The following is a 26984-nucleotide window of genomic DNA, read 5'->3' on the forward strand; positions in this document are numbered from 1 at the left end:
TAGACCCAGCTGGCCTGGATTTGCTATGGAGATCAGGCTGGCCTTTAACTTAGAGACCCGCCTGCCTCTGCCTCCCAAGTGCTGGGATTAAAGGCGTGCGCCATCACGCCCAGCATTATTTTCTTTCTTTTTTAAAAAAATATTTTATTTATTCATTTATCTTATTTTATGTGTATGAGTGTATTGCCTACATGCATCTAAATGTACCTGTGTCATGCAATGCCCATGGAGGTCAGAAGAAGGTGTTGAATCCCCTGGAACCTGGAGTTACACATGGTTTTTAGCTACCATGTGGGTGCTGGAAATCAAACCCAGATCCTTTGCAAGAGCAGTCAGTGCTCTTAACCGCTGGGCCATCTCTCCAACCCTTTGTTTTTGAAGACAGGATCTCCCTGTAGCCCCAGCTGGCCTGAAACTCCCTGCGTAGACCAGGCTGGCCTCAGTCTCACAGAAACCTGCTTGCTTCTGCTTCCCCAAGTGCTGGGATCAAAGGTGTATACTATGATGCCCCACTCCCTGCTGATAGTCTTTTAAATGGCCCACCAATACAGCCCTCCATACCTCCAGGGCCTAATAGGACATACCAGTTTTTTTTCCTCTTCTTCTTTTTTCCTAATGATTTATTTTTATTTTATACAAGTGTTTTGATCGCCAGTATATTTACTGATATGTATAAAGTGCCCACAAAGGCAGGAAGATGACACAGACACACACACACTCATGCTCATATGCGTGTGCCCTTGCACACACATGCATATAAAGAGGTTCTTTCTAATCATTAAAAGGCAAATGTGGGGCTCAGCATTTAAGAATACTTGCTGCTCTTCCAGAGGACCCAAGCTTGGTTCCCAGCACTTAACATTGGGGCAACTCCCAACCACCTATGGACTCTATGGGCTCCAACACCCTCTTCCAACCTCTGCAAGCACCTGCACACATGTTCTATACACTCACACATACACATACACATAAATATAAATAAATCTTCTCCCTCAAAAAGTAAAAAATGTAAGAGACTAGGTAATAAATCTTGGAAGTTGCAAAACGAAGGACAAGGGAGGCAGGAAGTGATCTGGAGCACAGAGGGTGGAGGTGCAGGAAAACAAGAACCGAAGAAGGGAAGGAAACCAGGGTCAAAGGTACAGAGAGGTCACGTGCACTGTGGCTCAACAGCAGCATTTGCATTTGGCCACTGGATTGGAATACCAACTGCATCGTATTTCCCAGGGCCTGATCCTACCAGGTAACTTCCGAGAAGAGGCATCTCTGGTGACTGCTGTGGTGGGCTGTGGTAATGACATTGAAGTATTCATGCCTTCTCAATCCACGTCCTTTGCTAACACCATTCTACACTGCCCTTGCTCAGAGTAATTGTCTCAGCCATTAGCTCAGGTAGATATGTGACATAAACAGAGCCTGGAGAAACACTTGTGCATGGAACTTCGCCTTCTTGATGCTTTGAAGCCCTTTCAATTAGACTGCTGAACAGGAGAGACTACCTGGGGCAGAGCCAAGCCATGCAGCTGAGCCATCCAAGAGCAGTCAGGTTTCCAGCTGGCCCAACCTCTAACTGTGGATGCTTAAGCATGCCCCACAGAGATTAGTCAAACCTAGCCTGGATCAGTAGAATACTTCAGGTAAGCCCATCTCAATAACTTTATCAAAAAATATACAAGCTCAGGGCTGGAGAGATGGCTTAGGAGTTAAGAGTACTGTCTGCTCTTCCAGAGGACCTGGGTTTGATTCCCAGAACCCATATGGTGGCTAGTAGCTGTCTGTAACTCCAGTTTCAGGGGATTCGACGCCCTGTTCTGGCCTCTGCAGGCTTTGCATGACACAGGTACGCTTACGTTCACTCAGGCAAACACACACATAAAATAAAAATTAAAAAATATATGCATGGTGGCGCACACCTTTAATCCCAGCACTCGGGAGGCAGAGGCAGGAAGATCTCTGTGAGTTCGAGGCCACCCTGGTCTACATAGTGAGTTCCAGGCCATAGTGAGTTCCAGGGACTACAGGGAGACCCTGTCTCAAAATGACAAATTATCTATCTATCTCTGCATTCTATTTCTTCCTTGAGACTTGATCATCTCTTTGTAACATTCTCTCTATTCTGCCCCCAAATTACCAAGTTGCAATAAATAAATGGTACTTTAGGCCACTAAGCTTTGAGATGGTTTGTAGCATAGAAAACTGGAGTTGTTACAGTTTCACCATGGGTGTGTGTGTCAGCTGAAAGGAAGAAATTGTATCATGTGAAACTTACTGTAATCATTTGGAAAACTATGACTTGGCGAACAAGGTTCTTACTCTCATTTTCTCATCATTCACTGACTAGAGATGACTTATCTAGTCATTCACATCTTCCAAGGGAGAACTGGTCAGCCTGATGACTTGGGAGATGAGTGGGAAGGAGAAGGTGAGTGAGAGAGGAAAAGGAGGAAGAACTGATTAGTTGAAAGGAAATTTGGAGGGGGCTGGATAGATGGCCCAGTGGATAAGCAGCTTGTTTGCAGAAGACTGGAGTTTGGTTCCCAGCACTCACACTGGACAGTTCACAACCACCTGTAATTTTAGCCCTAAGAGATCTGACATCTCTGGCTTCCATGGACACTTGTACTCACAAGCACATAACCATACAGAGACATGTACATGTATACACATAATTAAGAATAAAATAAGATCTTGGGACTAAAGAGATGGCTCAGCAGCTCTACTTTTGTGGAAGATCTGAGATTGATTCCCAGCACCCATGTTAGGTGACTTATAACTGCCTATAACTCCAACTCCAAGGGGATCAGACACCTCTGGCCTCCTTGGGCACCTGCATTTATGTGCACATACCCATAATTAAAAATAAAACAAAATCCTGAAAATGTAAATTTGGAGACAGCAATCAATTTTCTTACATAGTTCTTGTTCCCTTCCCACATATAACAGAAAGGAATTGTTTAGGCAAACTTTAAGTAAGATTATTTAGTACTTACTAATATATTCTTCCATGTTTTCATTTCTTCTAACTGCCTCTTTTATGGTAGAAGATACATTCTCCTCAGTTAGAGTTGTATTTTGTACAAAAATATTTACTACTGACACATAAACCGTCTTTTCACTAGCACGCATTGCCGATCTTGCTGACAGAGAAGAGGACATGCTGAAAACAAAATAATTCTGTCAATGAATGAATCAAACTAAGGTCAACAAACAGTATTTGAAACTCCCTGACACCCAAATTACTTGAACTCTAGTCCCAACCTACTGTCTTAGGCCCAGGGCAATAATATATCAAACTTCTAGCCTGGTGATTTCTATTTGACGTATGTTCAGAGGAAATCTTTGGTGAAAACAATATCTTGTTGGAGGATACTTGCAATATTCAGGGATTTGTGATTTATAGCCAAGGGATCCTACCAAATTGATCCAGATGATGTCCTGGACCATGTGCATAAGATGCTGAGCAGTCAACATCTCTCCATCCCCAGAACACACTGCCCATTCTGGCCAGGGTTGGTGTGGCATTAGGGGCAAAACTGATACATACAGTTCCTCTGTAGTGCTCTGACTGGCCACCTCGCTCATGTGCATGCATGCATGCATGCATGCATGCATGCAGAGGCCAGAGATTGACACCTGATGTCAATCACTTGCCTCATTTATTTATCTATTATTTAATTCAATTATTTATTTATTTTTGTAGCTGCTTGGTCAATAAGTTTATTGTCTTTTTGAAATAAATCTTCATAAAGCATTGCTTTTGTTCTCTGCAGTCCATTTCTGAATTCTGAAGAAGCTTCTTTTGAGCTACCCAATTTTTCTTCTGGGCAAGGGACATTTTGGGAAGGTTACCTCTCTTCTTAACTTCTCTATTTGACTCCTTCTCATAGACCAGATGCTCCTATATAATGGCATGAATGTTCTTACATACCTCCCCCATTATGTCTGGAGTTATGCTGTTCTTTATATCCTAAGAGCACTGCTTCTTTTAAAAAACATGTAATAGTGTGTGTATATGTGTGTGAAGGTGCGTAGGCACATAAGTACCACAGCACACATGTGGCGGTCAGAGGACAGTTTGCTGGAGTTTATTCTCTCTTTCCATCATGTAAGTCTGAGGATTAAATTCAAGTTATTGGATTTGGCAGTAAGTGTCTTTACTTACTGAGCCATCGTGCTGCCCTGACTGTTTTGTTTTTTTTTTTTTCAGGGAGGCAGATTGACACAGGGTCTCCCTGTAGCCTCAGCTGGCCTGGAACTCACTATGTAGACAAGGTTGACCTCAATCTCATAGAAATCCACCTGCTTCTGCCTCCTGAGTGCTGAGACTAAAGGAATGTACCACTACACTGACAGAACTTTAACATTAAAAAAATTTTGTGTATGAGTGTTTTGCCTGTATGTATATAAGGGAACCATGTGCATGCAATGCCCATGGAAGCCAGAAGAGGGCATCAGATCCACTGGAACTGGAATTACGGATAACCGGTTGTTAGCCACCATGTAGGTGCTGAGAACCAAATCAGGGTCCTCTGTAAGAGCAGCTAGTGCTCTTAACTGCTGAGCCCTCTCTCCAGTCCCTGAGAGCATTCTTAAAAGCATTTTTATCTTCCCTCAGACAACCTGCAACATTCTGACCCATGATGTGCTTCCGATGTACTTCTGCACTGAACTTTTTGCTTTCAGAATCATAACCAGGGAGTTGTTAGGTACTATAGGCAAACCTCTATCCTCAGCTCCCTTCTGGACCCTAAATTCTAGTTGTAGTTCTGGCAAGATCAGCCTCCAAATAGCAGGTTAATTTCCCTGGCTGACCACCAGTGCTTTTCATATCATGTTCCTCACCAGTCACCTCCACTTGGCCCTCAGAGATTTTGTCCACGCCAAACCTATTGAGAAGCCTATAGAGTAGGCTGCTGCTTTCACACTGTACCTTGGTAGTTCATGTGCCAGACTGTCATATCCCCTTGCGTATGGCATGAGCAATCTGACAGATGATGTCTCTGTCAGCTACGTGACCCATCACCCCGTATTTGAGTGTGCTGTACTTATTTTTGTCCTGGGTCACCTGATAAGCATTTCTTATCACCTAAATGTTGCTTGGTATCTCTTAAAGTGGGCCTCATCCTTGACTTTAACATACTCTATTCTGCAGAACAGAGAACTGAGGCTCCATACATACCTTCAGTTGTAGCAGTGCTACAAGGGTGGGGAGTGTCTACCATATGAGACAGAGTCTCTCACTGAACCTAGAACTCACCAATTTGGCTAGGTTGACTGACCAATGAGTCCAGGGATCCAGTCTCCACTCCCAAGCACTGGGATGACAAACACATGCTGTTGAGTGGGGGGCTTTACATGGGTCCTGGGGATCCAGACCCAGGTCCTCATGATTACATGGCAAACACTTTACCAACTGAGTCACCTCCCAAGCCCATGGCCACCTCTTCTTGACTTGTACTTGACACAAGATGGCCTATATCATGGGGAGCTCAAGAGAAGACCAAAAGTGAGGCAAAGATACTTGGCCACCAAAGTTCTCCACTGGCCCAGAGCAAACTCACCTTGTTTTAAGAATTACAGTCTGTTTATAATCTTGGTTAAATGCATGTTCAAACTGCGGAGGAGAACAGATTTAATAACAGTGTTAAAAAGGATTTTAAAGGCAATACTCCAGGTGGTAAAATATAGTTCTTTATCTTTGTTTATTAGTTTTGAGACAGGGTCTCACTATGCCCTTGAACTCACAGAGATCTGCCTGCCTCTGCCTTTGGAGTTCTGGGATTAAAGGTGTGTGCCATCATGCCCAGTCTCTCATTTATTTAGTGTGTGCCACAGCATACATGTGAAAGTCAGAGAACAGCTTGTTGGAATTCTTTCTTTCCTTCAACCATGTGGGTCCTGGGGATGGAACTCAGGTCATCAGACTGGTGACAAGTGCCTTCTTACTGGCACTCCAGCTTTTTTTTTTTTTCCTTCCTTCCTTCCTTCCTTCCTTCCTTCCTTCCTTCCTTCCTTCTCTCTCTCTCTCTCTCTCTCTTTCTTTCTTTTCTTTCTTTCTGACCAAGTCTTATGCAGTCCAGGCAAGCTTCAAGCTTACTATGTAGCCAAGGATGACCTTGAACTTCTGATCCTTCTGTCTCTACCTCCAAAGTACTGGGATTACAGGTGTGCAGCACCATGCCTAGTTTATGCATTGCCGGAGATTGAACCCAAGATATCATACATGCTAGGCAAACACTCTACCAACTGAGTTACATCCTTGTCCTTTAACATACACACACACACACACACACACACACACACACACACACACACGTTTGAAACAGGGTCTTATGTCATCCAGTCTGGACTCAGACTCACTATGCAGCTAAGGCTGGCCATGAACTCCTGATCTTTCTAAGTGCTAGATTACAGCCATGCACCATGTTTTAGTTGGCTTTCGATTGCTGTGATAAAACACTCTGACCAAAACTAACTTGGGGAGAAAAGGATTTATTTGGTTTATACATCCTGTTCTAGCTTGTTTCTCCATTGCTGTGACAAAACACTCTGACCACTACCAACTTGGGGAGGAAAGGGTTTATTTGTCTTACATCTCCCAGGTCACTGTTCATCAGGGAGCCCAAGGTAGAAACTCAGGGCAAGAACCTGGAGGCAGGAGCTGGAGCACAGGCCATAGAGGATCGATGCTTACTGACTTGCTCCCTGCCCCCTGCTCAGCCTGCTTTTTTATGCAACACAGGCCCACCTGCCCAGGGGTGGCACCACCCACAGTGGGCTGGGTTTTCCCACATCACCACACAATCAAGAAGATGCCCCACAGACATGGCCACAGGCCAGTCCTGTGGAGGCACTTCCCCAATTGAGGCTCCCTCAACCCAGGTGTGTCAAGTCAACACTAAAGCTATCCAGTATAATTTGACCACAGTTTACCATTGAGAGAAGCCAGGACAGGAACTCAGGGTAGGAACCTGGAGACAGAAGCTGAGCAGAGATCAGGGAAAAATGCTGCTTACTGAACTAGCTCACTTCTTTGGTCTGTGCTCAGCCTGCTTTCTTATACAACACAGAGCTACCTGCCTAGGTGGAACTACCCACAGCACTCAACAATCAAGAACATACCTCACAGACATGGCCACAGGCCACTCTGATAGAGGAAATTCCTCATTTGAGGGTCCCTCCTCCAACATGTGTCAAGTTGACAACTGGAGCTAACCAGGACACAACACCATGTTTGACCATACTTTTAAATATTAACAACGGCTGATATTTCTATAGCCCACTAGAGCCTAAGGACTACATATAGGAACACATTTTCTGGGTGACTTCAAAAGTCTCTTTCAACTCACTGCTGACCATTGTTGTACAGTTCCCTTAATCCTGAAAACAAGCTTGAGAAATGGGCATCTGATATAAAAGAAAGCATTTCCTGCTCTTTTCTTCTGGATCACCCTTTGAGGGTACATCTGAAAATCTGCGGGTCTACAAGGCTGGGCAGGATGATAGGAGCTCTCTAGATGAACAGGACTGGTTCTCTCACACAATAGAGCCAGCAGAGAGGGGAGGAGCAGCTCTGTGGTCAAGCAGGGCTGAATTGAAGTGCCAATCACCTGAGCTACCTTCAGTCAATCACTCATCTTTTCTTTTCTTTTTTTGAGACAGGGTCTCACTGTATAGCTCTAACTAGCCTGGAACTCATTATGTAGCTCAGGTTGGCCTTGAACTCACAGAGATTTGTCTGTTTTTGCTTCCCAAGTGTTGGGATTAAAATAGTGTGCCACCATACCCAACCCCTCATCTTTCTTGATCCTTGATTGCCTTATCCATAAAATGGGCACAATAATAGAATATTTACAATAGGGCTGTTTATTGAATTGTTATTATTGTGTGTTTATGTACATGTGCTTTTGTGTACATGCGTGTGTGCAGTGTGCATATGCATGTGGAGGTCAGAGGTCAATGTTAGGTGTCTTCCTTAGTCATTCTCTGCAAGAGCAGCCAGTGCTCTTAACCACTGAGCCATCGCTCCAGCCCCACTTGTCCAGCCTGAAGCTCAACAAGACATTGAGCTAGACGTGTTGACTAGCAGGCCTCAGTGATGCTCCTGTCTTCACCCCCCCCAGATGTATGCTACCACATTCAGCTTTTTACATGGGTTCTGGGGAACTGAACTTGGGTCCTCATATGTCTATAACAAGCAGAATGATTATTATAATTATAAAAATTATTATATTTGAAATCCTGAGGACTGACCCTGAGGCCTCATACAGAGTAGGCAAATGGTCTACTATCAAGCCCTTTTATTCTAATTAATTAATTAATTAATTTTGTGATTCTAGGGATTGAGCTCAGGGCCCCATGCATGCTAGGCAAGTGTTCTACCACTGAACCACATCCCCAGGTCAGCCATTTCTAAAAATTTTTTGACACAGGATCTCAATATGTTGACCAGCCTAACTTTGAGCTCACTCTGTAGTGCAGGCAAGCCTTGAACATGTGACCTTCTTGCCTCAGCCTCCCAAGTAGCTGGGATCATAGGCCTGTATCACAATCCAGCTTGTTTGCAGAATTAGAAACATTAAACTAAGGCGCAATGCTCAAAAGAGAATCCTGAATTCATTTTACAGAGTGTCCAATTGGATCGAACTGGAAAAGAAAACAGACCCTTGAAGACTTCTCATGGTTTGAGTTAGGACTGGCCCATGAAGTCTGCTGAGAAGGCAGATTGTCTCTGTTTTCCTAACTACACTCCAGGGATGTAAAGGGTACTAGAATATCACGTTTGGATTAAAATGTTGGTAAACTCAGACATCATGGTTTATGTCTGTAATCCCAGCAAACTGCCATATTTTTTTTGTATTTTTGTTTGTTTTTTTGAGGCCAATGTGAGCTGCAGGGTGAGAGCCTGCCTCCAAACACCAAAAAGGGCTGATGAGGTGGCTTAATGAGTAAAAGTACTTGCTGTGCAAGCCTGACAACCTATGTTCCATCCCTGGAATCCACGTAAAAAGCCAGATGCGTTGGTATGCAGCTGTAATTCCAGCACTTTGAGGCAGAAACAGGATAGTCTTCCAGAAGCTCCAGTGCCACCTATCCTGGGGTACACAGCATGGCAGAAGCAAGGGGGACCTCAACAAGGTAGAACAAGAATTAACTACAGTTGTCCTCTGACCTATGCCTGTGCACCATGGCATGCTCACACATGCACTATGGCATGCTCACACATGTACACACATATACATACATACACACTGATAAATAAAAATTTTAAATACACTAGCTGGGTACAGTGGTGTACACTTTTAATCCTAGCACTTGGGAGGCAGAAGCAGGTGGATCTCTGTGAGTTTGAAGCCAGCCTGGTCTACATAGAGAGTTCCAGCCAGCCAGGGCTACATAGTGTAGCCTGTCTCAAACAAACAAACAAACAAACAAACAAACCCCAAAACAAAGAAAATAAAACAAATAAGACTCACAGAACCCCAGTTTAAACCAAAGAAGCATAAAACCTCTTTGAAACTTCAAGAATGCTTCACTGTCTCCCTGGCTCCCCAGGAACACCCAGTCCTGGCTGGGCTCAGGTGCCTATATTGATTTGGAGAAACGCTGGCTAGAGGCTATTTGAGTTCTCCAGGTTCAACACCTGTAGTTTCAGAATGACTTTCAACACTCACACTCCCTCCTGCCAACATCCCTTTCAAGAATCTAAATAAAATGAAATTATTGTTCATTTCAATGTTTCTGACAATGGATTAAAAAAATGTAAAAGTTGCAAATTCAGATGTAGTTCCTTCCTCTCCAAGATATTAAAAAAAACCCTAAAACCAAAACAACAGCAACTAGTATCTCTTTTATTATTGTTTTTTATTTTATGTGTATGAGTGCTTTACCTACATGTATTTAAGTGTTCCATGTGCATGACATTGCTATAGAGGCAAGAAGAGGATGTCAGATCCCTTGGAACTGGAGCTACAGACAGTTATCAACAACTATGTGGGTGCTGGGAACTGAGCCTAGGTCCTCTTGAAGAGCAGCTGGTGCTCTTAACTGCCAAGTCACCTCTCCAGTCCAATTAATTTAATTATTAATGAATTTGCTATGCTATGGATTAAACCTCAGATCTTTCTCATGCTAGACAAGTACTATACCACTGAGCTATATCTCCAGTCTACTCTGAAGTCATTTTTTAATTTATTTTTTATTTTTTGTCTTTTTGAGACAGGGTCTCCCTGTAGCCCCAGCTGTCCTGGAACTCACTATGTAGACCAGGCTGGCCTCGAACTCACAAAGATCTGCCTGCCTCTGCCTCCCAAGTGCTGGGATTAAAGACGTGTGCCACCACGTCCAGCTGAAGTCATTTATTTAAAAAAAAACTATTATTTTTCTTGCGCATTTAAAATCATACTAATAGCTTTTATAACAAGGGGCATGGCATGCCTTAAGCAACTTCCCAAGGCACAGGAGAGTTATGTCAGGCACTCTGGCTCAGGTGGACCACGGAGAGGCTTAGCAGTCTCAAGAGCTTCCAGAGCTGGCTACCACCAGGAGAGGTGCATTTCATGATGTCAATAGTGCACACAACTGTGCCCGTGTACACACACAAAGATCAGTCTCACACACTGCAGGTTCCTGTGAGAAGGGAGATACTTTACGGAAAGTGGGAAAGTACTTACAAAGCCCTTAAGGTCCTTATATAATGTCTGATAGGCCAAAGAGCTTGTGTCTTCCAAGTCAGATGTCTCAGATACCTTTGTTGCAATCTCTCCAGGGAATGTCTTTCCTGAAAGCCAAGCAAACTTTAAGAACAGGGTTATCTCAATTTCATTTTAAAGTAGAAATTAATTTTTAAACTTCAGCATTATAAGATGATATTATGAGAAGTCTAGGTCCTTGGAATTCTACCTAAACTAGTACAACCACATCCATTTTGGATGTACACCTTCCAGCTCTTTCTTCCCCATTGATATTTATGCCATCTATCTTTATAACATCTATCGCTTCTTAAATTATTAAATAACTACTTTTATAAATCATTTCTTAGTTTTCATAACTATCATTTAACATTTTAAAAAATGAATTTTTTTATGTGTATGCTTATTTTGCCTGCATGTACTAAAGAGCACCACATGCATTCAATGCCCAAGGCGGCCAGAAGAGGGCACTGGATCCCCTGAGATGGGAGCTACAAGTGGCTGTCCTATGGGTGCTGGGAACCAAACCTGGGTCCTCTATAAGAGCAGTCAATGCTCTTAACTGCTGAGCCATCTCTCCAGCCCCCATAACTTTCATTTTTTTTAAAAAAGGCAGCATAATGTTCTGTGGAATTCATGTCCCCTTTGCTGATATCATTTCATTGTTCTTTTTTTAAAAAAAAGGTTTTTTTTTCGTGGCACACGCCTTTAATCCCAGCACTCGGGAGGCAGAGGCAAGCAGATCTCTGTGAGTTCAAGGCCAGCCTGGTCTACATAGTGAGTTCCAGGACAGCTGGGGTTACAGGGAGACCCTATCTCAAAAAGACCAAAAGAAAAAAAAAGTTTTTTTCTATTATTTTGATTCATGTGTATGTTTGTGTGAGTGAATGCTACACGTGTCCACAGAAGCCAGAAGAGGGCTTTAGATTCTTTGGAGCTAAAGTTATAGGCAGTTGTGAGCCACCCAATGTGGGTTCTAGGAAATAAACTCAGGTCCTCTGTAAGAGCAGTGTGCACTCTTAATCACTGAGCCATCTCTCCAGTTCCCTATTTTGGTTTTCTGGTGGTGGTGGGGGGGTTATTTTTGTTTTTTTAGACAGGGTCTCACTATATATATATCCCTGGCTGGCCTGCAACTCTGTATATAAACTAGGCTGGCTTTGAACTCACAGATATCTGCCTGCCTCTGCTTGGATTTAAGGCATGTGCCCCAGCCCTATTCTGTTGTTCTTGAACTTAACATTTATAACTATTTAAAATGGAAGGACTTTGTGGGGGGATCAATACATAGAGTAGATCCCTAGAGATTAGATTATTAGGGTTAAAATATGAATTTTGGGGGTTTGTGGGGGCATAGCCCTAACTACTATGGGAGACACAATGCATTTGCTTCCTATACACTTGGTCTGCTCTAGCGAGACTTATCTCTCATTCATGAAACAGAAAAGGCACTGTATATTTAGATAGTCAGGCAGACTTTTGATCTTCATAGCACCAGGTGATCTAACCAAGCATGTGCTGAAGTGCATCCAAGTCCACATCTGGAGCTGGAGGGCTCTGCAGCCTCAGACCAGGGTCCCAGGCCTCAGTGTCCCACTATTGCAACAGCACACCACGAGCAAGTTCTTTGCAGTCATCTAATTGTTTTTAGGGACTTGGACACGACTTGCTCTGGTTTTGTATCTGTTACACGCTCCCTGAACAGTGGAGGGAAGAGTTACACTCACCCCAGACCTTCAGCCTAGCATGCAACTACGCCTTGCTCTGTCCCCACTCCCCCAGGACTGTCTGACAAAGGTGGGAGGCTCTTTCCAGGCCTTCATTGTCTCCTAATTGTCTTCTCTCTTCTTTTGCTATCATTTTGCATTAGGTGTGAGATACAGAACTCTGTCACGGTTATCCCTTGTAACTTACCTCTCTCACACTTGTTAGGGTGATAGTAATAGCCTTCTACACACAGGCAGAAATGTTCGTCATACAGCATAACACAGGAAGCCGTGTCTCCACAGGAGCCATTTTTGCAAGGACCTTAGATGGAGTAGGAAGACATTAGAAATCCACAGAAATTCAGCGAGTAACACCTCGAGACTAGCATTCATACTTCCTGCCTCCCTCGTGGGCATGTGCCATTCCCTATTTGTGTGACTCCACAGCACACCTCTTAGAAGGGCTGGAAACACTATGTGCTTCAAGTGTTTGCAAGATTGGTGTAGCTCTGCTTGAGAAAAAGCAAGAAGGCCGCAGCTTTCTAATTCTAAGGAATCAAGAACTTTTAACCTCCATGACTTCAGTGCCTACTTCTCTACCACTAAGCAGGGCTCCCCAAACCTTTTTTTTCAATATTTTGTTTATTATTTTTATTTTATGTGTATGAGTGTATTGCCTGCATGAATGTGAGTGCACCTGTGTTGTGCAATGCCATGGAGGTCAGAAGACGGCGTTGGAGTCCCCTAGTACTGGAGTTAAGGACGGTTCATAGCCACTATGTGGGTGCTGGGAATCGAACCCGGGTCCTCTGCAAGAGAGTCAGTGCTCTTAACCACTGAGTCATCTCTCCAGCATCCCCCAAAACCTTTAAAAATAAAGTATATTTTTATTTATTTATCTTTTTTTTTTGGAGACAGGGTTTCCCTGTAGTCCCAGATGACCTGGAACTCACTATGTAGTCCAGGCTGGCCTTGAACTCACAGAGATCCACCTGCCTCTGACTCCCAAGTGCTGGGATTAAAGGCCTGTGCCACCATGCCCAGCATAACGTATATTATTAAAGGATGGTGTAGCAATCATCTTATAGGGAAGAACAGCAAGAATCTCCCAAAAGAAACTAGATGGTGTATTCTGAAGGAAACAGTCCAGGAGAGAGTACAGCTTAGCTCAGTGAACTTCCTCTCATCCAAGCACTAACCAGGCCCAACCCTGCTTAGCTTTTAGATCAGGTGCATTCAGGGTAGTAAGGCTGTAGATAACAGTGAACTTTCAAAAATGAGTCACAAGGAGACACTGAATCCCTGGTTCTGAGGGGAGGACTCAGGATGAAGCGAATATTGCAATGGCTTCCACACCCGTGACCTTGTCTGGCCTTCCTTTCTTTTGCCTTAGCGTTTCTCTCCCTTCCTCTCTCCCACCCTTCCTCCCTCCCTTCCTTCTTTCCTTCCATCCTTTCTTCTTCAGTACTGGGGATTGAACACCAGGTCTCAAACAAGCTAGGCAAATGCTCTGCCACTGAGCTACATCTTCAGCCCCTGGTTAGTCATTTTCTTCATCTCTATCAGAAAAAACAGTTCTGGGCTCAAAGTACCTTATAGGTTTCACAACCCTCAGAGCAGGATTGAGAGCCGTATAAACTTATAGGTAGAAACTGTTGGTTTTTCAAAGCACCATTTATAAGGTACAATGTGTAGATCATACTTTCATACACATGCTTGTATTTGCATAGGTTGTCTCTAGAGGGAGACACAAGAAATTGGCCACAGAGCTTGTTTCTGGGGTTTTTGAAGGCCTGGGGGTTTAGGGAAGAAAGGAGATTTAGTTTTAACTGCATAGACTTCTGTCCTGCTTGAACCTCACTTGCCACAATAATGGGCTTAATTTATTTTTATTTTATTGGATTTAAAATTTTTATTACATTTATTTATTTATTAATTTATTTATTTAGTGTGCATGCATGCTTGTGTAGTTTGATGTGTGTGTGCATGCGTGTGTGCACTTGTGGGTACTCATGTGCTCCAGTGTACCTGTGGAGATTAGAGGACAACTAGTGGGAGTTGGCACTCTCCTTTTGCTGTGTGGGTCCCAGGAGCCAAGCTCAAGCAGCTTTTCTAGCTGAGCAATCTTGTTAGCCCATGAACATGTATATATATATCCCATGAGATCCCAGGATCTCATGTAGCCCAGGCTGGTCCCAGTGTTGGAATTTCAGGCACCATCACACCTGAAAGAACCAGTATTCTAAGTAAAGTAAACTAAAGGGCTTTTTAATAAAGCTTCAGCCTCCATAGCAAGGATGATCTGGAAAATCTTAACAAAGAAAGAGAGCGAAGTCCCTTTCTGGAAACACCAGACAGTAACTTATGAAGTACCTCCTCTCCAGCAAGGAAGGACAAACTCCAAAGTTGACAGATGGAAGACCGATTAAGTCTCTGGATGTTACAGCTAGAAGGGAATTTGGGTAGCCATGGTTGTCATACCTTAATGACAAAGTGTCAAGTGAGTACAGTGAAACCAAGAGAGAAGCATGGGTCATTCACTAGCCCTCAGTGAGCCTGCACACAGCACAGCCGTGCTCAGAGAATGCGAGGAACCGTAAGTGCCCCGGGGAAGCTCACTTTGATGAGTGACTGTGGCTACGAACCTTCTAAACATAAAAGATTGGGGAACAGCATTTTAAAGCCAGGCTGAGTTCACCCATTCCTTAGGTGTATCAAAGAACACCCAAAGTGGTCAGAAGTGTAGAGAGATACAAATTTACTCTTTTGAGTTACCGCTTGCTCTGAGCCTCAGTTTCCCCATCTGAGAATGATATGGCATAGCTAGCTTCTTCAAACTCTGAAGTTTGAGGAGTCTTCTAGAGTAGATTATGGTTCATTAGCTGTATCTAATAAACCCTCTATTCTGTAAATGAAGTTTTATTGGAATACAGCCAAGTTTATTCATTTGTACAACGATAGGGTTGCTTTTGTGTTAAAATGACAGAGTTTAACAGTTATAATAGAGAGCCTATGTCATCCACAAAACCTAAAATATTAACTATTTGTCTTTTACTGATAAAGTTTGCTCATGCTTATTCTATATAGAGTTTGGGGAAATGAGTCAAGTGGTTTCTACTTAAGTAACATCAGCATTAGGCCAATTACTATCTCTTACCCAAACCCTCAAAATTGTGCTTTGGCCCTGGTTACACAAGGACTAACTGAGGAATGCCACTGTTTGGCTTCTTAGCTGACAAACTCTCATGAAAAGGCATGGCTCAGTTTCCAAACTGTTCAGTCACCACCTTGACTAACTGCAGGGTAGAGGTGACTTAAGGACCAGTGTGGCTGGAGAGCCAGTGTTTATCCAGACCTGGCCTTTTCAGAGAAACTGAAGCTATTTCCAAATCTCCTGTGGTAGCTTTCATAAAGGCTGAATTCATGAAACATTTTATAACAGAATGTAACCAAGTACCTGTTTAGAGTCTCTTCCATCATGACTAAACTTTATGGCTCAGAATTTAAGTCCACTACTCATATCTAAAGAAACATTGAGTCTCTTTGTACCCATTTCTCTTCTTCACCAGAACACACAGACATACCATGTCCCACAGGGCCCTGCACCCTAGTGAGGAGACTTTCAGGGATCACTCTTACATGTGGTGCCAGTGCTTGGGTTGGTCTCTGGTGAAGAAGGGGTGATTGTGGTAATCCCTGCTGGGGTATATACTGAAGTAGTCGTCCCTAAGAGACTATTTTCTGAGGATGTTTAATTGGGACTGGTTGCTATGCTTACAGAAGTAGGTTCAGTAACCAGGAAGAATCAGTTGTACTACCTGGACTCGGTGAAGTATTGGTCTGTGTTGTGGCCTCAGGCACAGGGGAAGAAGTAGGTGTGGTAGTATCATCAGCTGTCACAGAGGACTCAGACGAAGAACCAGCAGCACCAGTTGTCACGGAGGACTCAGACGAAGAACCAGCAGCACTAGATGTCACAGAGGACTCAGACGAAGAACCAGCAGCACCAGTTGTCACAGAGGACTCAGACGAAGAACCAGCAGCACTAGATGTCACGGAGGACTCAGACGAAGAACCAGCAGCACTAGATGTCACAGAGGACTCAGACGAAGAACCAGCAGCACCAGTTGTCACAGAGGACTCAGACGAAGAACTAGCAGCACTAGATGTCACAGAGGACTCAGACGAAGTAGCTTTGCTGGTTGAGGTTTGGGTTGTAGCCTCTACAGTGCTTGAACTCTCACTAGTTCCGACAGAAACTGTTGGTAATCAAAGACGGCGCATTGGTTAATAATGGCGATCATTGTTCGTACTAATTAGTACTCAACTTATTATTTTTTTGGGGGGGGGCAGGGTCTCCCTCTAGCCCCAGCTGGTCTGGAACTCACTATATAGATCGGGCTAGTCACAAACTCACAGAGATCCGTCCGCCTCTGCCTTTCAAGCGGTGGGATTAAAGGCATGTGCCACCATGTCCAACTTTCAACTTTTTCTTTTCTGGATAAATGAATAGAATTATGTTAAAAGTGGAAATACATGGTGCTGGAGAGATGGCTCAGAGGTTAAGCGTGCTGGCTGCTCTTCCAAAGGACTTAGCTTCTGTTCTCAGCACCCACAGAGCGGCTAACGATTGTCTTAACCCCAGTTCTGGGGCTCCAACACTTCCTTCTGAGCTCTGCAGGTATTGCATGCATGAATGCACTTACTACATGCAGCAAAACATTCAAACACATAATAAATAATAAATAAGATTTTAGAGGCTGGAGAGATGGCTCAGCGGTTAAGAACACTGGCTGTTCTTGCAGAAGACCCAGGTTTGAATCCCAGCACCCACACAGCAGCTAACACATCCGTAACTCCAGTTCCAGGGGATCCGACAGCCTCTTCCTCCTCCGTGAGCACTGCATGACACCGGTGCACTTACCTACATGCAGGCAATACACGCAGACACATAAAATAAAATAAGTATGCTGAGCTCACAAAATAAAAATAATAAAATATTTTTAAAAAATAAATAAAACTTTAAAGTGGGAACACATGACTACTTCTAAACACAAAAATATAATTAAACAGCCATAACCAGAAAATGTTATTGAAAAATATGACAAGCATTTAATGTAGCTTTAGTGGTAGTTGAAGAGTATCAGATGGCAGAGTTCTGTGATAATTATCATTTATTGATAATAATACCAAGCCAGGAGTGGTAGTGCATGCCTGTGGAGGCCAGCCTGGGCTACATGAAGCTCTGTCTCAAGAAAACAAATACAAAAAAACTAAGATAAGCATCAAAAAATCCAGTGTGGTGGTACATGCCTGTCATCCCAGCACTTAGGAGATGGAGGATCAAAACTTCAAGGTCATCCTTTACTATATGTCAAGTTTGAGGCTAGACTGGGCTAGGGGAGATCCTGTATCAAAAAAAAAAAAAAAAAAAAGGAGAGAGAGATGTGTACCAAGGAATAACATAATTTTTATGTGTTGCTGGGAAACTGACAATTTGTATTTCCCAGTTCTCAGAGTTCTGGTAAAGACTATTGAAAACACCGCAAGGTGGCACTGCCACCTCCAGGAAGCAGAGTCTTTGCAGCTTCCTACATTTTTAAGGAACGGCCCCAGTTTTCCATGGTGGGGCAGTTTTCTCTGTTGATAGATTGTGGGGCAGAAAAGGGGAATTTTAGATGGTGAAGTTTAAAGAATAATTATGTAAAAACACTTCACTAAATATTTAGTAAAGTTCTTCCAATTTTGTTTCCTTCTTGGTTCTCTGAGATGGGCCGTGCTATGTAGCTCAAGCTGGCCTCAAACTCACAATCTTTTTGAGTTCTAGGACCAGGGATTTTTCTAGGGCATTTCTCTACAAATAATTCTAGATACATTGACCTTTTAGAGAATATGATAAATAAATAGTCTTTTTTCTAACCACAGCTCTCAGACCAAACCCCCAGGGCACTTGGAACAGTAAAGGTACAGTGAATCAGCGGTTGCCCTGGAACTGGAGTTATGGATGGTTGTTAACCACCATGTGGGTGCTGGGAACTGAACCTGGGTCCTCTGCAAGGGCAGCCAGTGCTCTTAACTGCTGAACCATCTCTCTAGCCCTCATTCCCTTTTCTTATGTTTTAAAGAAGGCAAACCTTCTCTGTGGTGCCTTTACTGAGACCAGTAGACTTAGCTATAGAACCTGCCCCAGGGTTGACTGGGCAGATCTAGTAAAGCCAGCCTTTTATTAGGATAGTTTTTCCAACCTACCCCCATCAAGAGCTTGAAACCATCTCTCAAAACAATCAAATTTCAGGCCAGAGAAATGACTCAGCAGGTAAAGGTGCTTGGTACCAAGGCTGAAGACAGACCCAAGTTCAATTCCAGGGACTTACAGGGTGGAAGGAGAAAACCGAGTCCTACAAGTTGTCCTTTGACACAAACATGCACACACACACACACACACACACACACACACACAAATAAATGTAATAATGTAATTTTTTAAAAAAATCAAAGCTTGGCTGGCATGGTAGTACATGCCTTTAATCCCAGCACTTAGGAGGCGAAGGAGGTGAATTTTTGTGAGTTCAAGGCCAGCCTGGTCTACATTGTGAGAGCCTGTCTTAAAAAAAAGTCTTGCCCTGCATGCTATTGTTTGCCTATAATCTTAGCACTCTGGAGGCAATGGTAAGAAGATCAGGAGTTCAAAGTCATTCTTTGCTGTATATATAGAGCCCAAGGTTAGCCTGAGCTACATGAGATACTGTCTGAAACCAAAATGAAACAACCCAAATTTTGATGTCCCTCATCCCCATCCTCTAGACTGAACTCGGTTTGTCTTTCCCTTTTCACTGTGGCAAATGCCTCTTCCTTTCTGCACCAGGCTTCTAGATCTCGATTCTAGGAACTCTCACCTCTCACACACACACAGACCAACTTTTCACTCTTTCACACCCAAATACCCTTCCCAACCTAGAACAGGAAACTTGTGAAGTCTAACCCACACTGCAATTGCTCTGTTTGGTCAAGTGGCCTCAAATTCAAGTGCATTGGTTAAAGTAAGGCTTTTTCCTGGAGTTGACTTGATGAACACAAGCACAGATCCAGTTTGCAACCAGAAGGTACTTGGAACCTATTGGGTTGTCCTTATCTAGCTTCAAACAAACCTCTGCTTTGCTGAACCCCAAAGTTAGTACATAGGTCCCTTTTGCCACTGCTGTCTTCGCCATCACAGATGGGCTAAGTTAGACAGGAAATTTTATTTATAATATGGTCCCCACATTGAGACCACCCAAAGCTGTACGAATTGGCAGGTGCGTAAGCCTGATTCTTCTGTTTCAAAAACCACAAACCTGATAGGAAGATTTTAAGTTAAAAGTGTTTCTTACCCAAGTTTACCAAAAGGAGACCGAGAAGGGAGAGAGGCAGGAAGGCTTTCATTTTAGCTGCGCTGCCCAGGTAATCCAAGGAGGAAATGGGTCCCCTCTTTAACTGCCTTGAGTTTTAACTGTCTGTAAGTCCAAAGTCCAGTCATTAACTGACGTCAATCCAGCTAAAGGCAATCAGTTGTTAGGGTCTAGTTATATACCGTAGATTGCTTCCAGTTTCAGGGACAGAAGAGGTGAACTCGGTTTATAAGATTTTCTTGACTCAGGGTCTGAGTCAAGAATTCCAAATTCTATTTTGAAATCCTTGCAAGATTGGTGGTGGGAGACTTTGATTAATCTCTTCATATCCTGATGTGGCTGAACTATCACCTTTTTAGAGATCATACTGTTCCTTTAAAACTCAGTCATCTAGACTCACATGCTTGTCTCAACTCCCACTCCCTTTTAATTAAAACTATTTTAAAATTACTATTTATTTGTGTGTGTGTGTGTGTGTGTGTGTGAGAGAGAGAGAGAGAGAGAGAGAGAGAGAGAGAGAGAGAGAGAGACTGTGTGTGTCTGTATGTCTGGGCCACAACATGCTTGTGGATATCAGACAACAACTTGTAGGGTCAATTCTTGACCCTTCTACTATGTGCGTTCAGGGATTGAATTCAGGCCATCAGATTTGGCAGCAAGCACCTTGACCCTCTGATCCATCTTGTCAGCCCTCATCCCCTTTGATTGTAAAGATTGTAAAGAATTCAGTTTCCTCTACATATAGTTCTGAGAATCTCTGTCTTTCCCCAAACTGTTTGAGGCTTTGTCAGTTTTTGCTGTGGACCATCAGTTTGGGCCTTCTTGCTGGTCACTTCTAGAAACTTTGTAACCACATCTCCAAGCTTCCATACTCTAACATGTCTTTTTACCTGAATGCAGACCCCTAGTCTTTGGAGCAGGCTTGATGGTTGAGGATGGACCCCCTTTTTCATAATAGCTTTGGCCTCCACTTGCTGTGTCCCTGGTAACATTCTAATTTAAATAATGGGAAAGTATCACAATTGCCCCTCCTTAGAATTTGAAATACTATGTGAAAAGAGGAAGAGGAGGGACTGGAGAGATGGCTCAGCAGTTAAGAGCACTGGCTGCTCTTATGGAGGACCCAGGTTTGGTTCCCAGAACCCACATGACAGCTAACAACAGTTTCAGGGGCTCCAACGCCCTCTTCTGGCCTCTATGGACACTGCTCACACATGGTGCATTTATATCCATGCAGGCAAAACACACACACACATAAAATATAGCAAAGCATTAAAAAAGAAAAGAAGGGCCTGGAGAGATGGCTCTGGTTTAGAGCACTGGCTGCTCTTGTAGAAGACATGGGCTTGAATCTCAGCACCCACATGGTGGCTAACAATTGTCCATAACTCCAGTTTTAGGGGATCTGATGCCCTCTTCTGTCCTCTGTGGGTACTGTATAACACGGGTGCTCTTACACACATGCAGACATAACACTCATAGACATAAAAATAATAAAAATAAGAAAGAAAGAGAAGTAAAGAGGGAGAAGACATCACAGCTGCCTTTCCTTAATATTTAATGTATCACATGAAAGGAAGGGATGTGGATGTGGCTCAGTTGGTAGAGTGCTTGCTTAGCCTGCACAAAACCCTGCGTTCCATCTGCAACACCCCATAAACTAGGCATGTGAATAGAATCCGGCACATGACTATAATCCCAGTACATAGGATCAGAAGTTCAATGCCCTTCTCACAAAAATAAAAAAAGTTGTATCACGAAAATATATAGTTAACTCCTTTCTGATTATAAAAAAGAAAGAAAGAATGCCAGGCATGGTGGTATACGCCTTTAGTCCCAGCACTTGGGAGGCAGAGACAGGCGGACCTTTGTGAGTTCAAGGTCAGCCTTCGTCTACATGGTGAGTTCCAGGCCAGCTGGGGCTACAGGGAGACCCTGTCTCCAAAAGAGAGAGAGAGAGAGAGAGAGAGAGAGAGAGAGAAAGCACAGTGGAGGTAGCCAGGCTTTGCTGAGGCCTGTTAAGAGAAAGCTATTTCCTCCTGGCAAAGCATCTGTGTTTATAGGTTTATTAATTCTTCTATATATATTTTTTATTTATTATTTTTATTTTACGTGTATGAGTGTATTTCCTGCATGTATGTGAATGCACCCATGTTGTGCAATGCCACGGAGATCAGAAGAGGGCTTCGGATTCCCCTGAAACTGGAGTCAAGGACAGTTTGTAGCTACCAGGTAGGTGCTGAGAACTGAACCTGAGTCCTCTGCAAGAGCAGTCAGTGCTCTTAACCGCTGAGCCATCTTTCCAACCCTTGGTTTATTAATTCTTTTCAATGTGCTCTGTTGTGAGTTGTATCTCTTGCCCTGGGTAGAGAGAGACATGGTCTTGTAGAAAACAAAGACCTGATATTGTCCCTGCACTTAAGATTTAATCCAAACGGGCCTGTCAATCACTTGGACAAGAAATCGACACTCAGAAAAACTATTTGTTCTAAAGACTTTGGAAAAAGAGAATAAAGCCTACCTCAGCATGTGGGTAGGTATAATGGTCCTTTCAGTCATCACCCACTCTCACCCCTCAAGAGTGTGTCCAATGGCAAAAGACTCTGTGGTCACTATTGTCCACTCTTCTCCCTGAGGGTGACTCACAGTAATAAATTCCACCTGGTTTCTGCACTACACATGTCTGAGTTCATTCAGTAAAGACACAAAGACAGGAAATCAGAAGTGAGATTCCAGAATACTCCCAGATGCTGGGCACATCAGACCATAGCATTCAAACACTTCACTGAAGGCTGGTGGGTGACAAGTCAGGGATAGAAGAGGGAAAGACCGAAGCCGGCCCCTTGATCAGCACTCCTGTTGTTCACCTGTGCATGCCACCCAGAATCTTCCTCAGCCCTTTGTTCACAGCCCCTGACCTCCTACTGTATTTCAGGAACCAGTTCTGTCACCAGATTAGGGTTTTCTTTTCTTTTTAAAAAAGTTTTTATTTATTTTAATTTTATGTGTATCAGTGTTTTGTCTGCATGTATGTAAGTGCACCCATACTGTGCAATGCCTATGGAAGCTAGAAGAGAGTGTCAGATTCCCCTGGAACTGGAGTTACAGGTGGTTGTTAGGAACCATGTGGGTGCTGGGAACCAGTACCCAGGTCCTCTGGAAGGGCAGCCAGTACTCAACCACTGAGTCATCTCTCCAGCCCCCAGATTAGGGTTTTCTTAATCCAGTCTTCTCTTCTTAAGGTCCAGCCTCAGTCAGAGGAATATGTACCAATAACTCCTCACGAATTTTAACCTGAATCCTAACTCTGTCCTCAATTAAAAAAATTATTTCCCAACAGCTCCTTATTGTCCCAAAAGTCTTCATTCAAGAGCATGATGATGGGGCTGGAGAGATGGCTTAGTGGTTAGGCGCACTGGTTGTTCTTGCAGAGGACCTAGGTTCAGCTCTCAGTACTCACATGGCAGCTAACAACATCTGTAACTCCAGTTCCAGGGGTTCTGACACCGTCTTTGGGCCTCCACAGGCAATGCACACACATGGTGTACTTACATACATGTAGGCAAAACACTCATACACATAAAATAAAAATTAAATAAATAATAGATAAATAAATATTGGACTGGGCATTGTGGTGCACACCTTTAATCCCAGCACTCAGGAGGCAGAGACAGGTAGATCTCCGTGAGACTGAGGCCAGCCTGGTCTACATATCAAGTTCCAGGCTAACTGGGGCTACAGGGAGAAACACTTTCTCAAAAAAAAAAAGGGGAGCTGGAGAAATGGTTCATCAGTTAAGAACACTGGCTGCTCTTGCAGAGAACCTGGGTTCAGTTTCCAGCACCACATGGCAACCAACAGTTGTCCATAACTCCAGTTCCAGGGAATCAGACACCCTCTTCTGACCTCTGTGGGCATTGCATGACATGGGTTCATTTACATATATGCAAATAATACACTCAGACATATAAAATAAATTTTAAAAATAAATTAAAAATATTTATATGTATGTGTGTGAGTGCATGCAGGTGCCTGTAGAGGCCAGAAGAGGGTGTCAGATCTCTTGGAGCTAGAGTTACAATTGGTTATAAGTCAACTGAGGTAGGTGTTGGGAACCAAACTTGGGTCCTCTGGAAGTGTTTTTAACTGTTGAGCCATCTCTCCAGCCCTTAAAAAAAATTTTTTTTTTTGGTTTTTTTGAGACAGGGTCTCCCTGTAGCCCCAGCTGGCCTGGAACTCACTTTATAGACCAGGCTGGCGTGAACTCACAGAGATCCACCTGCCTCTGCCTCCGCAGTGCTGGGGTTAAAGACGTGCACCACCACACCTGTCCCTAAAATATTTTTATACATCAAGGTGAGGCAGGAGAGTAGAGTGGAGACTGAGGTACAGAAGACCTTTTATAAAGGCTAAAAATTAGTATGTGAAAGAAACCAGTCAGCAGAGAAGAAGTCTGGAGCCCCCAACACACATATACACAGGGACAGAGGCACTCTTGAGTGTCTGAAGATGACCTGTGGCATCTGATATCCACTAACATCAAAGGCCCACCGTGTTGTGACCATTATTCTCAGCTTGAATGTCTTGGCACCAGAATTTAAACAAAGGCCTTTTTTTCATTCATTTTCTCCATTTTTTTTTCTCATTTAAATTCTTTCCTCCTTCTTTTTTCTTTTTCTTTTTTGAGACAGGGTTTCCCTGTAGCCCCAGCTGGCCTGAAACTCGCTACGTAGAGCAGGCAGGCCTTGAACTTACAAAGATCCCCCTGCCTCTGCTTCCCAAGTGCTGGGACTAAAAGGCATGTGCCACCATATCCAGCTGAAAATGAAGTAAATCTTAAAAAAAAAGAAAAGAAAAAGAAAAAGCTAGAGAGATGGCTATGCAATTTGAAGAGCGTTAGCTGCTCTTGCAGAGGACCTGGGTTTGGTTCCCAGTCATCAGAGACTCCAGTTCCAGGGGATCTGACTCCCTCTTCTGGCCTCTGAGGGCATTGCATGCATGTGGCACACTTAACATACATGCAGATAAAACACCCATACACATTAAATAAAAATAAATAAATCAAAGAATTTTAAAAAGAAAGAAGGAAGAAGGAAGGGAGGGAGGGAAAGAGGGAGGAAGGAAGAAGAAAGGGAAAAAGGAAAGAAGGAGGTCAGGCAGTCCTGAAAGTGTGAACAGTGGTCACTCTTATGGCTGTTCTGGACACACACCAGACTTCAACATTGTGGGATTATAGAGCCCCTCACCAGGGTAAATGCTTCTTCCTGTTGTTTGTTCTCCCACATGGAGGAACTGCACATCCTGCCAGGCTCACCACTTCATGGTATATCTATTCATTTTACCCTAAGTGAGCTGTGGTGAGTTATTTCAGAGGAGTAAACTCAACCTCATATCCTGCATTTTTCCTGTGGGGTGAGAAACTGGTTCAGCACTATGGTACCTGGAAAGGTAAGGTACTGGGAAGCCCTGGCCAAGTATCATGAGCCTGAGGCCAGCCTGACCTACATAGTGAGACCTTGTGTCAAAAGAAGAAAGAGGAGGAAGAGGAGGAGGAGGATGGGGAAAGAGGAGGAGAAGCGGTGAAAGAGGAGGAGGAGGAGGAGGAGGAAGAGGAGGAGGAGGGTGAATATGTGCATGTGCCAGTGTGTAGTGATCTGAGGTTGACATCAGTTGTCTTCCTGGATCACTCTCCACTTCATTTATTGAGGCAGGGTCTCTCACTGAACTCAGAGTTTGCCAATCCCTGTAAGTCTAGGTAGCCAGTGTGTCCTGGGGGGCCCCTGTCTTTCCCTCCCAGTGCTGGGATTGCAGGTGGCTGCTATGCCCACATGGTTTTTACATAGGTTCTGGGGCAAGTGCTTTACATACTGAGCCATCTCCCCAAACTTTCCTTGTGGTATTTGTTGTTGGTGGTGGTGTTTTGTTTTTACTGGGAACCCCAGGCTGGTCTTGAACACATGACACTCCTTCTGCCTCAGGTTCCTGAGTGCTGCAATTATAGGTGTGCACCACCAGAATCAGCTCAAAACAAACTACTAAATAAAAATGATATTCTACCTTTATGTGTCATTTTTTTTGTCTTGTCACATGATTCAAAACCTGAATAGGAAAAAGAGGTGACAATTATTAGCACAACTTTTCTATATTCTGAATATTTAACTATAAGCCAAGAGCATAGGTTTCATCTGCCCATAGAATTTATGTATAGGTGCCTTTGTCTCAGAATTAGCTAATAAGAGCTAGGCTTAACCATAATTGGCCGGTCACAACAACTATTCTTCAGGAGTGACTTCAGCAATGATTCTATTGGCTATGAAGGGGAACAGGATGTGCATATTAATCTAGCATTCTCTCTCTCTCTCCTCTCTCTCTCTCTCTCTCTCTCTCTCTCTCTCTCTCTCTCTCTCTCTCTCTCCCTCCCTCCCTCTCTCGCTCCCTCTGGGGATGTAGCTCAATACCCACTGATCTAAATCAGTTGGTACAGTACAAGCCCACTGTGCATGAAACCTTGGGTTCTATTCCCAGCACCAAATAAAATCAAGCATGTTGACACATACCTATAATCCTGGCACTGGGGAGGTGGAAGCAGGAGGAGCAAAGTCATCTTCAGCTATGAAGACCAGCCTAGGCTGCATGAGGCTCCATCTCAAAAACAAAGAAAAATACCTACAGTCTCTATCAAGGTGAAATAACTGGATGCACAGAAATTTTTCTCTTGTACTGACCAAACCGACTCCATTTTGGATAAAGTAGCCATCTTAGAAGCTTAGCCATAGTGTATTTCTAGCTCAAGGATTGTTTTTAAGAAACTCTGATCCCTTTCCCCCTTACCTTCCAGGAGAATGCTGCCACGGCCATTTGCTTTCTAGACATATAGAAAACAAAATTATTATGATATGACTAACTGCTGATTTTGGCTTCTGTAACTTGCTTGTTTTGCTATTTTAGGGCACCTTGACATGTAGACTGAGATCACCCTCTACCCTACTATTTGGGGACCACCTTGTCAACATTCCTTTTTGCGTTTTTTTAGCTTTAAAAGGTCCCCTTTTCCTCTCCTTCCCCACTGCAGCACTCTAATCCGATGCGGTGGCTGCAGTCCAAGCTAGCTTGAATAAAATCTTTTATCTCGATCTGAATTGAGTCTGGTGGTCTTTCCTCAGTAGTCCCGGGTTCCATAGAAAAGGCAAGGACTCCTT

The 26984-nt window shown here is 43.5% G+C and overlaps 1 protein-coding gene and 1 pseudogene across 1 annotated transcript in view; both read right to left on the reverse strand.

Moving 5' to 3' along the window:
- Nucleotides 1-26984, reverse strand: part of Muc13 (mucin 13, cell surface associated) — a 74856-nt gene that overhangs the window by 13531 nt on the left and 34341 nt on the right. Inside the window, exons 2-6 of the mRNA XM_029568212.1 lie at nucleotides 16216-16656; nucleotides 12606-12719; nucleotides 10674-10780; nucleotides 5562-5614; nucleotides 2991-3157 (exon numbers count right to left, since the gene is read on the reverse strand). Coding sequence (XP_029424072.1) covers nucleotides 2991-3157; nucleotides 5562-5614; nucleotides 10674-10780; nucleotides 12606-12719; nucleotides 16216-16656 — 882 coding nt within the window. The remainder of the gene's footprint in view (nucleotides 1-2990; nucleotides 3158-5561; nucleotides 5615-10673; nucleotides 10781-12605; nucleotides 12720-16215; nucleotides 16657-26984) is intronic.
- On the reverse strand, nucleotides 3689-5333 carry LOC103742010 (annotated as a pseudogene).

This window comes from Nannospalax galili, unplaced genomic scaffold (assembly GCF_000622305.1).
Source record: "Nannospalax galili isolate Female #2095 unplaced genomic scaffold, S.galili_v1.0 scaffold18, whole genome shotgun sequence".
NCBI classification, from domain to species: Eukaryota; Metazoa; Chordata; class Mammalia; order Rodentia; family Spalacidae; genus Nannospalax; species Nannospalax galili.